Source organism: Girardinichthys multiradiatus, chromosome 15 (assembly GCF_021462225.1).
Source record: "Girardinichthys multiradiatus isolate DD_20200921_A chromosome 15, DD_fGirMul_XY1, whole genome shotgun sequence".
Taxonomy (NCBI): Eukaryota; Metazoa; Chordata; class Actinopteri; order Cyprinodontiformes; family Goodeidae; genus Girardinichthys; species Girardinichthys multiradiatus.
Window position 1 is genome coordinate 31,182,850 of NC_061808.1, and position 13,954 is coordinate 31,196,803.

Here is a 13,954-nt window from a genome sequence, read left to right on the forward strand (position 1 = left end):
CTCAGTCTTATATATCCGGGGGGATTATTTCGCCTTTAACAGCCATGCCAGGTCAGAACCTTTTGTGCGGTGGTGACTAGACTTAATCTGTGTGTCAGAGGCAGGGCATGAAACACTTGGGCTATTTTGTGTACCTTCGCCAAATGTACCAGGAGTAGTAGAGTTAGCTCTGCTGCCATCAGAACAAAGTTTGACCTTTTAAAAACCGCAGATCTCCTTGCCTGTATTCCAGGTTTTAGCAGCATGTTTTTCTGTGCTCTCTTTGTCTGCTGTCGGGTGCGGGTGTTCATCTGTGTGCACGTGAACACGTAAACACTCTCCTCATACTGTTTTTGTCCAGCTTCTGTTAAGTTTGGCCTTAGAACGTAGAGTAGCAACGATGCAGGGACAGAAATAACTCATGACGTGATCTAATAAGATGAATGACATTAACTGTGAGAACGTAGTATTGCTACATGCCATGATCTTCTTGGGGGTGGGGGGATTGCGGTCTTGTCGGTGGAGCGGGGCACCCCCCTTGGATAATGGTAGGGGAAACGCTAGAGTTGAAACATTTGATGGTAGTGCTCCTTCCTTATTCCATCCTCATTGTGTAGTACACCATTACCACTAGCAGGAGAACTGACCCACAGCATCATGCTGCCACCACCTGTCAAGCATTGGCTTGACACCTGGTACAGTTTGTAGAGTAAAAAACTGCCTAAATGACTCCTCCAAGTGTAGTTCTTGTCCCTGCAGCCAAACATCTCGTCTCATTGTTCTCATTGGCTGTTGAAAGTTTCTCCAGAAGGGATCTGGGTTGTCCATGTGGGCCGCAGCAGAACATAGATGATGTGATGAGCTCCACTGTTTCTGATGAGAAGCTTGGTCTAATATTACAGCTGCACAATATATCGATTCACACATGGTAGTGTCAGTGTGTGTAATATTCCAATGAAAGGACTGTTTGTTCACAATGCTTGTCTGACACACTACATTTTAAGCGTCATGTATTCCTGCTCTGCATATTGATCATGTATTTGAGCAGTGGGATGGACCCTTATTGCCCTCAGGGCCCACACCTGATGTTTATTTCTAGTGGGTCAGATATTAAAGGTCAGTGCGGTGGGATCACTGTGTAATAGTAGAAACAAATAAGAGTAAGAAAAATGCGATACCGTTCTCACAGTTCCCTTCAACAGTATCACAGTTACATATTTTCCTGATATCGTGCAGTAGAAAGCAGTCACAATAAATCTAGAAGTGCTTCCTGTTCTTGTTTTTAAATCATTTAAGTTGTTGGGGTTCTCGTTCCACCCTGGCAAGAAAACGGGACAGACGTAACATTAGATGTGGAACATGTAAGTCATATCTGTTACATGTTTAGGATGGAGGGTACATAGAAAAAAGCAGAGCGAATATGTAACTTGATTAATACTCACACCTTCTAACCAGCCATATACTACCCCCCACACCCCCTCTCTGGGCTGTGTCTGTCAAACACGCCTTCTGTCTTTACATTTTGGGGGAGGTTACATACAGTGTTAGTGTGATTGTCTCGGGTGTGGTTGGAAGTCTGGATGCAGCACAAACACATGTAGGTGTATGCAAATGAATCCTTTTAAAACATGAGTTTATGCATGCTTCACACTCATTCATTCACGGTTCCCAGATGCTTCCTTCACTCACCCTGCCTCTTGGCACATTTTCTCAGTGTGTGTGTGTGAGCATTATTGGACTGCTTTGTGGGTGTGTTAGCCTGTAAATAATATACTTCCGTTGGTAGTTCTCCTTGTGAGCAAGTGTATGCATGTTGTCACTGTGTGTCAGTCAGCCACAGCATGGCCCTCCCTGGAATACAAAGGGCCTGTCTGCAGCAGCACAGGGAGCCCTGTGGAGGTGGGGAGAATACATTATTGGGGGGGGGGGGGGGGGGGGGGATTATCAGGAAAGAGGTCGGGCTTGTTTTTATGGACTCATCTCCAGTAAACGTTACTTGTTATGCTCCACTGATCCCTTTGTTTGGTCCAAATCCTGAAGTTGGAGCCTCACTGAGGCCTGAGACTGACTCGCTTTTTAAAATAAGTTTATTTGTTTTAAATACAATGATCTTTTTCTCCGTCTCGTTGCGCAGCCGTTCCATCCCATGGTCAACCTGCAGTGCTCTCCAGACCTCAGGATGTTCCTGTGTGCCATCTACGCTCCAGTGTGCACGGAGTACGGTCGGATGACCTCCCCCTGTCGCCGCCTCTGCCTGCAGGCCAAGAGCGACTGTTACCAACTGATGGACATGTTTGGTGTCAGCTGGCCTGAGGAGATGGACTGCAACAGGTTGGAACAACAGCAATTCCTCTTTTCTGGATTTATGTGTGACGATGAAAGTGTCAGCTAGTTGGCTTTTCTGTGGTTGCATGTTCTACACATTCTGCTTTTAATAACAAGTCAGATGGAGGCTAAGAAATGTTCAATAATCAGTAAGTTTTTTTTTGTTGACATCTTTGTTTTTTAAGAGCTGCATGTTTGTGGTTCTCTGACTGCAGTCCTGACCAGTTTTCCTGTTGCTGCTGAAGAAATGCATCCCCACAGCATAACGTTGCCACCACCATATTACATGGTGGAGAGGATGCTGGTCATCTTACCAGAACCTTCTTCCACATCACTGTGTCCCATACATAACTTGCAGCTAACTGCAAATGGCTTCTTATGTCTTTCTTCTTGCCTCTCTTCCATAAAGGCCAGATTTGTGGAGCAGGTGACTAATAGTTGTTCTGTCATCCTTTTCTCCCACATGAGCTGTGAATCTCTGCAGCTCCACCAGAGTTATCTCTTGGCTGCTCCTCTGATTAATGCTCTAGTTCCCCAGCTTTACAACTTAGTTGGATGACCATCTCTTGGCAGGTTAATGATGGATTAAACAGCACTCGTCAATTTATTCAGAGATGTCAGAATAAAGGGGCAAATACGAATGCATTCCACATATTATTATCAGTAAAAAGCCAAACTTTTTTCCTTCCACTTTATAATGCGCTGCTTTGTGTTTGTCTGGCATAAAATCCGATTGATACTTTAAAGTTGGTAGTTGCCATGTGAGAAAGTGTTGAAAAGGTTGAAGGGGTGTGTGTCAAGCTAACAGCATGTGTGTGTAAAAAGCATAACAGCTGAAATCACCAAGTCGCTGTTTTCTTCTACCCTCAGGTTCCCAGACTGTGACGAGCCCTACCCCCGACCTGTGGACCTTCTGTCCAGCTCAGACACAGCTGAGTCCCCCATCTCTGTCCAGAGGGACTACGGCTTCTGGTGTCCCCGGGAACTCAAAATAGAGCCGGAGCTTGGCTACTCCTTCATGGGGGTTAGGGACTGCTCCCCTCCGTGTCCCAACATGTACTTCACACGGGAGGAGCTGACATTCGCCCGCTACTTCATTGGAGTGGTGTCCATCGTCTGCCTGTCTGCAACACTGTTCACCTTCCTGACTTTCCTCATTGACGTATCAAGGTTCCGCTACCCAGAGCGCCCCATTATCTTTTACGCCGTCTGCTACATGATGGTGTCCTTGGTGTTCTTCCTGGGCTTCCTGCTGGAGGACCGAGTTTCCTGTAATGCAGCGAGTCCTGGAAGGTTTAGGGCGTCCACAGTGACTCAAGGATCACATAATAAGGTCAGATGTCAACTTTCTGCTCTTCCCTGTTTTTATGTGTTCCTTTATGCTGATGAAATCGTTTTTTTCCTGTTTTAGGTCTGCACTCTTCTCTTCATGGTGCTGTACTTCTTCACCATGGCTGGTAGTGTGTGGTGGGTCATATTAACCATCACCTGGTTCCTAGCAGCTGTTCCTAAGTGGGGCAGTGAGGCCATAGAGAAGAAGGCTCTCCTCTTCCACGCCTGTGCCTGGGGCGTCCCAGGTGTCTTGACCGTCACTCTGCTTGCCATGAACAAGATAGAGGGAGACAGTGTGAGCGGTGTTTGCTTTGTGGGACTTTACAACCTGACAGCACTGCGTTGGTTCCTGCTGGCCCCGCTGGGACTGGATGTTGTGGTGAGGAAGATACTTGTGACACACCTCTCTATTTATGCTTGTGTGGCTCATTCTGTCTCACACTTAGCAAGTTCTTTTGAATAAAATGACATTTGTCTTAAGTAGGCATGCATCCAGTGCTTTAGAAAAGTATTCATTTCCCTTTAATGTATTTTGTTGCTATGGACCAACACAAAGTAGCGCAGAAGGAAAATTACAGTTTTCCTGAAGCAATACCAGCTTGTGGTTTTGAAGTGACAAAATGTAGAAAGGTTAAAGGGGTATGAATACTTTCTGTAAGGTGTATTTAAACATTCCTGCTTATCTTTTCCTAGGTAGGCGTTGTGCTGCTGCTGGCAGGCATTGCTGCGCTTAATCGTGTCCGCATGGAGATCCCTTTGGAGAAGGAGAACCAGGAGAAACTGGTGAAATTCATGATTCGTATCGGCGTGTTCTCCATTCTCTACCTGGTTCCTCTGCTGACCGTCATCGCCTGTTACTTTTATGAGAGCAGCTACCGAACCATCTGGGAGACAACCTGGGTCCAGGAGAAGTGCAGAGACTACCACATCCCCTGCCCCTATAAGGTAAGCTACCCTAACTGTGTTAAAAGCATTTAAGTGTCACAGAATAACTTGTAAGGTTTTTGTTCTGCTGTTTTTCCATCCATTAAGAAATGTTTCATCATGTTTCACTCTGTAAAGGTTCTAAATTTGGCTTGTTAAAGCTCATCAGAAACAACTAAGTATCCACAGTGGTTCAGATGTCTTCGAACATCATAGTCTGACCAATTTCTAATCCAGTACAACAAAATGAATCATTGAATCCAGCAGATACCGTTTGTCAACCATGACCTTTAAAGTTCAACTATTTTCTGTTGTGAGGGAATGTCATCACAGCGCAGAAGGTCCCAGGGAAGAAAGACTTTTCAGCTGTCTTGTCCGAGTCTCAAGTGATATTGAAAACTGCGTTACAGTTCGGTTTGAAATAACTGAAACTTACACGAATGTTGCCCCCCTTTTTTAATCACATTAAAATTCACAGCTGTGACTGTTGGGAGCTACTTTCTTCTACAGAAAACAGAAAATGTTGAAAGATGAAACAAAGACAAAATGATCTGAAGTTGTCTGTAGCGTTTTATTTTAGCAATTAGCATGATTAGTGCGGTTAGCGTTCCTAGCAGTGTCCAGGTGTATTCCTCAAAGAATGTAGATCCTAAAAGTAAACGTTGGGATTTCCAGAAGGCTGCCAGCATTTCCAGGTCCAGCATGTTACATAACTGGTGAAGATTGAAACCTCAAAATAATAAAACAGAGCAACTCCACTGTAATATTCTCAGCGTTCCCGGTGTCTACTGACGTCTGCACTGGGTCAGTTAGAAATGCTGGGTAGATAACAAGCAAATGTTCATAAGTGTGAAATGATGAAGGAGCAAAATGACCAGCACCCTCCAGGATTATCTCTGTGTAAGTTGTAGTCTTCTTTACACACTAAGGGCTTCAGGGCTGAAGACTGCTGATGTTGGGGTGCATTCAATGGCCAGAAAAAAATGGGATCTCTGAGTATCTGACCATTTAGGGGCTGTTGAGCTTTAAAGCAGCTGGTTTGTTGATGCATCTCTAGGATTTGCTTCAGCTTTACCTGACCTTTATCTGTCAGTAGCATACAGTCAAGAAAACCTTTTTCAATAAAAGCTTTGCAGGAGAATCACTTTTTGTTTAAAGTTAAAATACTGGTAATAATAAACTAATAGCAGGAGCCCATTTTAAGTTCATTTAATTACATTGAATATTCAACTGATTCCTTGTTTTATTGATGATAATCAGTCCATTTCTGTTCGTGGCAGTTTGAACAGATGCTTCTGCAAATGAAATGTTCAGCTGGGATGTTTGAGAAGAAGTTTGTTTATAGGGCAGGAGGTAAAAGCAGGTTGGACGTGTGTTTGAATACAGAGCCATCATAGGGATGGATGCTCAGTAGCTGAGTAGTGTAGACTTCCATATGGGTCCACTGAGCTGCTGCAGCCTCCAGCCTCAAGCAGCAGAGATAATAAAGCCGTTAATAATTTAAACAGAGCTCTTTCTCTGTACTGTTCTCAGTTTCTATTCAGCCAGTGTCACATAACAAGTCCTCCCTGAGTGTCTGTTGTTAAATTCTTGATATAATTAATGAAATAACCAAACTTCAGCTTGAATGCATAAGGAGTGCTAAGATGAGTCTTGGTTTTAATCCATGCCTAAAACGCTGATGTGTGTAAGAGAGCAGTGCTGTAATCCGATGTGTGTGTTGTTGCTGGGAGAGCAGCGGGGTCACTGGGGTCAAACTGCTCCTCATCACAGCTGCAACACATCTGAATACTCAAGCTTTGCTTTTATATCAGAATCAGAATCAGAAAAGCTTTATTGCCAAGTACGTTTTTGGACATACAAGGGATTTGTTTTGGCGTAGTCAGTGCAATACAGTACAAATTAAACAATAAAAACATATCTACAATATAATATAAATATATGTGCACAGTTTTAAGTGAGTGAGAGTAAATATAGAGCAGTATAAGATGCAAGAGCAATACAACAGTGCAGATGATCATTGTGCAAGTAAAGCAGGAGTCCAAGCTGAACGTTAATGTAACGCATAGAGTTACAGGTTACAGGTGTCCTGTCAGCAAAAAAAAAAAAGGGGGGGGGGGGGGGGGGGGGGAGAGTGTCAGGGTGGTTTCCGGGCTTTGTGAACAAGGCTGGTGGCAGATGGGAAAAAACTGTTCTTGTGGCGTGAGGTTTTGGTCCGGATGGACCGCAGCCTCCTGCCAGAGGGGAGAGTTTCAAAGAGTCTGTGACCGGGGTGGGAGGGATCAGTCAGAATCTTCCCTGCCCGCTTCAGGGTCCTGGAGGTGTACAGTTCCTGGAGCGACAGTAGACTGCAGCCAATCACCTTCTCAGCAGACCGAATGACACGCTGCAGCCTGCCCTTATCCTTGGCTGTAGCAGCGGCGTACCAGAAGGTGATGGAGGAGGTGAGGATGGACTCAATGATGGCTGTGTAGAAGTGCACCATCATAGTCTTTGGCAGGTTGAATTTCTTCAGCTGCCGCAGGAAGAACATCCTCTGCTGGGCTTTCTTGATGAGGGAGCTGATGTTTGGCTCCCACTTGAGATCCTGGGAGATGATGGTTCCCAGGAAGCGGAAAGATTCCAGTGTATATAATGATGTACAGTGGAAAAGCTGCTGGGTGTAACATGGCAACCTGTCATCCTAAACCCACAGAGCTCATCAAAGCATCCATGGATGCATTCTCACTCAGCCCTTGCTGTGCATTAGCAGGAAGGAAAAATTCAAAGTGGCCCGCCAGATTTCTGCCCTGAGGCTCAGACGTTTCCCCCTGCTGAGCTGCTCTTCCTCTAGGTCAAACACACAGAAAGGAAGCAAGCTGCATTTTCAGGCTAAACAGGAGTTTAATGAACTGCATCTCTGTGAGCAGTGAGGTTGGATCCTGCCACTAACATTCAGCCTGTAGTCGTATCTATCTGCTGTAATGAGGGTATCTCTGGATCTCTGAGCTCCAGCCTCCACCGCCTCACCCTGCTGTAATGGGGCCGTTATGACCTCATCAGTGTGTGACAGAAATAGGAGCAAAGATAGGAGAGCTGGACTGGACCAGAAGCAGTATGTCCTTCATCTTCTGTGTGACTAAGGAACCAGATGTGCCACTCATAGTGGTGGTGTATCTGCTTCTGTTTTCTAGTGAAAACTGTTGTTTTGAGGCTGGAGAGTAAGTCATCAACTGTCAAATCAGAACAGATGTGTGCGTGTGTTTTGATGTTAATACCTCCAGCATGAAATGTTCAGCTGTTAGTGAAGAAGTAGAGCACACAGAGTGAGTCAATGCCTTCTATCTGCTGCAGGAGGATTCAATGACTGAATAACATGACTAACTGTTGTGCAGCATCTTTCCTGCTAGACATTGGTTGCTTTGTGCCATTAAACTGTAGATCCATCATTTTAGTTGAGGGTGTTGCTTCAGTCTTCCTTTGAAATTGCTTGAGCACTTCTTTTTTCATTGGTTGTTTTTTACCTTTAATTGGTTTTCTTCCAGGGAACAAATATGGTTTAAAGGTTATTGGTCTAAAATATAATATACAGAGCGGTCATACCTCTTGAACTTTTATTTGGATTTAATGTGAAAGGCCAAAACAAAGTAACACAGAGATCTGAATTTGAAGTACAATCTACTAAAGCCACCTTTTACTGCAGTCACAGCTGCAGATTTTTGGGACATCTCGACCAGTTTTGTGCATGGGGAGACTGAAATCTTCACGAAACAAAAAGCTCAGGTTCAGTCTGATAGGCTGGATAATATCTGTGAACATCACTTTTCAAGTCTTTCTGGGGGCAGCCGGGTTCAACATTCGGACGTTGTGTTCAAGGTAATGTACAGGTGCTTCTCAAAATATTAGCATATTGTGATAAAGTTCATTATTTTCCATAATGTCATGATGAAAATTTAACATTCATATATTTTAGATTCATTGCACACTAACTGAAATATTTCAGGTCTTTTATTGTCTTAATACGGATGATTGTGGCATACAGCTCATGAAAACCCAAAATTCCTATATCACAAAATTAGCATATTTCATCCGACCAATAAAAGAAAAGTGTTTTTAATACAACAAACGTCAACCTTCAAATAATCATGTACAGTTATGCACTCAATACTTGGTCGGGAATCCTTTTGCAGAAATGACTGCTTCAATGCGGCGTGGCATGGAGGCAATCAGCCTGTGGCACTGCTGAGGTCTTATGGAGGCCCAGGATGCTTCGATAGCGGCCTTTAGCTCATCCAGAGTGTTGGGTCTTGAGTCTTTCAACGTTCTCTTCACAATATCCCACAGATTCTCTATGGGGTTCAGGTCAGGAGAGTTGGCAGGCCAATTGAGCACAGTGATACCATGGTCAGTAAACCATTTACCAGTGGTTTTGGCACTGTGAGCATGTGCCAGGTCGTGCTGAAAAATGAAATCTTTATCTCCATAAAGCTTTTCAGCAGATGGAAGCATGAAGTGCTCCAAAATCTCCTGATAGCTAGCTGCATTGACCCTGCCCTTGATAAAACACAGTGGACCAACACCAGCAGCTGACACGGCACCCCAGACCATCACTGACTGTGGGTTCTTGACACTGGACTTCTGGCGTTTTGGCATTTCCTTCTCCCCAGTCTTCCTCCAGACTCTGGCACCTTGATTTCCGAATGACATGCAGAATTTGCTTTCATCCGAAAAAAGTACTTTGGACCACTGAGCAACAGTCCAGTGCTGCTTCTCTGTAGCCCAGGTCAGGCGCTTCTGCCGCTGTTTCTGGTTCAAAAGTAGCTTGACCTGGGGAATGCGGCACCTGTAGCCCATTTCCTGCACACGCCTGTGCACGGTGGCTCTGGATGTTTCTACTCCAGACTCAGTCCACTGCTTCCGCAGGTCCCCCAAGGTCTGGAATCGGCCCTTCTCCACAATCTTCCTCAGGGTCCGGTCACCTCTTCTCGTTGTGCAGCGTTTTCTGCCACACTTTTTCCTTCCCACAGACTTCCCACTGAGGTGCCTTGATACAGCACTCTGGGAACAGCCTATTCGTTCAGAAATTTCTTTCTGTGTTTTACCCTCTTGCTTGAGGGTGTCTATAGTGGCCTTCTGGACAGCAGTCAGGTCGGCAGTCTTACCCATGATTGGGGTTTTGAGTGATGAACCAGGCTGGGAGTTTTAAAGGCCTCTATATATATATAGAGAGAGAGATATAGATGTATATATATATATCTATATCTATCTCTATATATCTATATCTCTCTCTCTCTCTCTCTCTATATATATATATATATATATATATATATATATATATATATATATATATATATATATATAGATATATATGTGTGTGTATATTCTGTTGATGAGCTTCAAGAGGTAGTCACCTGAAATGGTTTTCACTTCACAGGTGTGCTCTGTCAGGTTTAATAAGTCGGATTTCAAGCCTTATAAATGGGGTTGGGACCATCAGTTGTGTTGTACAGGAGGTGGATACAGTACACAGCTGATAGTCCTACTGAATAGACTGTTAGAATTTGTATTATGGCAAGAAAAAAGCAGTTAAGTAAAGAAAAACGAGGGGCCATCATTACTTTAAGAAATGAAGGTCAGTCAGTCCAAACAATTGGGAAAACTTTGAAAGTGTCCCCAAGTGCAGTCGCAAAAACTATCAAGCGCTACAAAGAAACTGGCTCACATGAGGACCGCCCCAGGAAAGGAAGACCAAGAGTCACCTCTGCTGCAATGAAGGCATACTGAACCAGCATGGCTACCACAGCATCTTGCAGCGGCATGCTATTCCATCCGGTTTGCGTTTAGTTGGACCATCATTTATTTTTCAACAGGACAATGACCCCAAACACACCTCCAGGCTGTGTAAGGGCTATTTGACCAAGAAGGAGAGTGATGGGGTGCTGCGCCAGATGACCTGGCCTCCAGAGTCATTGGACCTGAACCCAATGGAGATGGTTTGGGGTGAGCTGGACCGCAGAGTGAAGGCAAAAGGACCAACAAGTGCTAAACATCTCTGGGAACTCCTTCAAGACTGTTGGAAAACCATTTCAGGTGACTACCTCTTGAAGCTCATCAACAGAATGCCAAGAGTGTGTGGAGCAGTAATCAAAGCAAAAGGTGGCTACTTTGAAGAACCTAGAATATAAGACATATTTTCAGTTGTTTCACACTTTTTTGTTCAGTATATGATTCCACATGTGTTAATTCATAGTTTTGATGCCTTCAGTGTGAAGCTACAATATTCATAGTCATGAAAATAAAGAAAACTCTTTGAATGAGAAGGTGTGTCCAAACTTTTGGTCTTTACTGTACATGTATGTATGTGTGTGTTTGTTGGTCCCGGAGAAGCTGCTCCACGTCTCAGTGTGTGTGTTTGTTTCTTTCAGGTGGAGAGCACCAGTCGGCCCGACCTGGCCCTCTTCCTCATTAAATACCTGATGATGCTGATTGTGGGAATCCCCTCGGTGTTTTGGGTTGGCAGTAAGAAGACCTGCTTTGAGTGGGCAAGTTTCTTTCACGGCAAGAGACGCAAAGAGTACGTACCCACTTCTTATTGACGGTGTTTGATGGCTGTAGATGGGGGTCCACCAGCTGGCTAGGCGGAGATGTGGGAATCTGATTGGACAGCAGAAAACAAGTCTTGTTTTTTCCAGATCTCTGTTTTGTCTTTAGAACAGTGAATTTAAAGGCTGGTTCTGACTGGAAGCTCAGAGCGACTAGATCAGGGTTCTGGTGTGTGTAGATGTGCTTCTTAGTTGTGTGAGGCTTGTTGGTGAACACAGGCCCTTTTCTGCACCCCCCCCTCCAAACTCAGAGCATTAACCCCCTGTCCCACTGCCTGCTCTACCCACTCCTCCTCCATCCTCTCCTATCACACCCACCTTCCCACCACCTTCCCCCTCTCCATCCCCACCCTTTTGCGTCTCTCCCTGCCTACTCTCCCCTTCTCCTCCTCCTCTTCTTCCTCCTCCTTGCCCTGCTGCAGCGGGTTGGTCAACGACAGCCGTCAGGTTCTCCAGGAGCCCGACTTTGCGCAGCTGCTGTACAGGAACCCCAACACCCCCATCGTGAGGAAGTCGAGGGGCACATCCACCCAGGGAACCTCCACCCACGCCTCCTCCACCCACCTGGCTATGCTGGATGAGCCCCCCAGTGCCAGCACCAGCCGGGCAGGATCAGTGCGCAGCGCTCGCTCCAAGATGAGCAGTTACCATGGCAGCCTGCACCGCTCCAGAGATGGGAGGTGAGTTTCCTTCCTCGTACATTTTAATTTCCCGCTGCAGAGTGAGTCCCTCCTTGAGCTCATCTCTGTTCTTCGTGATAGATACACGGCTTCCAGCTTCCGGGCGGCAGAGGAGTGGCTGCCCTACGGCAGCATGCCCCGCCTCAGCGACCAGTCCAGACACTGCAGCACCAACCAACTAGACAGCCTGTCCAGACACGACTCCACCCTACGATTGGAGAGCCAATCACGGCACAGCAGCATCAGGGACCTGAGCAGCTCCAGGCAGGCAGTTCTTGGTGTTCCTGGAAATGGGATTCACAGGATGCTGGATGACAACGGAGCTCCAAGCTAAACCGACCTGCAGCCTGCTGGAACCGACCTAACTGGACAGGGTGGTGGACAGAGCAGGAAGGCACACTAATATTGTTTTCTACAGAATAAAGAATGTATGAGAACAAGACCTATGGAGACTTGTCCTGGGTCAGTTTGGGACCTCAGAATGAGACAACTGATCCAGTCAGACTAAGAGAAGCACATTTGGATCTTTGCCTTAATGTCTCTCAGCTTTATCTGCCAGTCCAGCCGATCCAAAAAGTGACACTTGAAGCTGAATGTTGCCAGGTTTACAGATAAATGGAGGCTACATTTATAGTTGGACCTAAACTTCTGAGCCTGACTAAAACAACTGTGATTTCTTTTTTTACTTGTATAATTTGTGAATTGAAAAGGATTATACAGTTTGAGACAGTAGCTTTTTTCTCTAGCTTGGGCTTCTAGGGACTCAAGATATTTAAAGCAGGATTTTTCACTAGATTATCCTTATTTTCAGGTGAAACATCATGAATCTGAAGCTTCTCTCCAGCCCTAAACTTTACATAAGCCTCTTCAGACTGAACTATTCCCGAGTAGGTACACGCAACTACCTCCGACAGGAAGTGTGGGAATGTGATCATTGCATTCGTTGTACCCAGCTTCTAATCCCATTTCTGTTTGTGTTGTGAAAAGGAATAGTGCACACCAAGTTTATGGCTGGCGACTGAGATAAATCATTTCAAAACCTTTTTCTGCCTTTATTGTAACACATATCCTGTGCAATTCAGCTGAAAAAACTAAATTGGTTTGATGAAAACTAAAGGTTCATTAACCCTTAAATTGATACTTAGTTGAGCAGCTTCTTATTCAAAAGCAGCTTTCAGTCGTCTTTAGTTGGAGTCTATCAGCCTCCCACATTCTGACTAGCAAGGCAAACATTACCCAGGGTTCTCCAACTCAATCACACTGTGAGGATATCTACAGGTCCTTCTCAAAATATTAGCATATTGTGATAAAGTTCATTATTTTCCATAATGTCATGATGAAAATTTAACATTCATATATTTTAGATTCATTGCACACTAACTGAAATATTTCAGGTCTTTTATTGTCTTAATACGGATGATTTTGGCATACAGCTCATGAAAACCCAAAATTCCTATCTCACAAAATTAGCATATTTCATCCGACCAATAAAAGAAAAGTGTTTTTAATACAAAAAACATTAACCTTCAAATAATCATGTACAGTTATGCACTCAATACTTGGTCGGGAATCCTTTTGCAGAAATGACTGCTTCAATGCGGCGTGGCATGGAGGCAATCAGCCTGTGGCACTGCTGAGGTCTTATGGAGGCCCAGGATGCTTCGATAGCGGCCTTTAGCTCATCCAGAGTGTTGGGTCTTGAGTCTCTCAACGTTCTCTTCACAATATCCCACAGATTCTCTATGGGGTTCAGGTCAGGAGAGTTGGCAGGCCAATTGAGCACAGTGATACCATGGTCAGTAAACCATTTACCAGTGGTTTTGGCACTGTGAGCAGGTGCCAGGTCGTGCTGAAAAATGAAATCTTCTTCTCCATAAAGCTTTTCAGCAGATGGAAGCATGAAGTGCTCCAAAACCTCCTGATAGCTAGCTGCATTGACCCTGCCCTTGATAAAACACAGTGGACCAACACCAGCAGCTGACACGGCACCCCAAACCATCACTGACTGTGGGTACTTGACACTGGACTTCTGGCATTTTGGCATTTCCTTCTCCCCAGTCTTCCTCCAGACTCTGGCACCTTGATTTCCGAATGACATGCAGAATTTGCTTTCATCCAAAAAAAGTACTTTGG

At 44.9% G+C, this 13,954-nt stretch overlaps 1 protein-coding gene across 3 annotated transcripts in view; it reads left to right on the plus strand.

Moving 5' to 3' along the window:
• The window catches only part of fzd3a (frizzled class receptor 3a), a 25,310-nt gene extending 12,446 nt beyond the window's left edge, over positions 1 to 12,864 (plus strand). For all 3 annotated transcript variants that reach the window (XM_047388985.1, XM_047388984.1, XM_047388986.1), the window contains 7 exons: positions 2,114 to 2,310; positions 3,175 to 3,637; positions 3,716 to 4,015; positions 4,330 to 4,581; positions 10,965 to 11,113; positions 11,564 to 11,821; positions 11,903 to 12,864. In XM_047388985.1, coding sequence (XP_047244941.1) covers positions 2,114 to 2,310; positions 3,175 to 3,637; positions 3,716 to 4,015; positions 4,330 to 4,581; positions 10,965 to 11,113; positions 11,564 to 11,821; positions 11,903 to 12,155 — 1,872 coding nt within the window. In that variant the 3' untranslated portion in view covers positions 12,156 to 12,864. The remainder of the gene's footprint in view (positions 1 to 2,113; positions 2,311 to 3,174; positions 3,638 to 3,715; positions 4,016 to 4,329; positions 4,582 to 10,964; positions 11,114 to 11,563; positions 11,822 to 11,902) is intronic.
• The last annotated feature ends 1,090 nt before the right edge of the window (positions 12,865 to 13,954 follow it).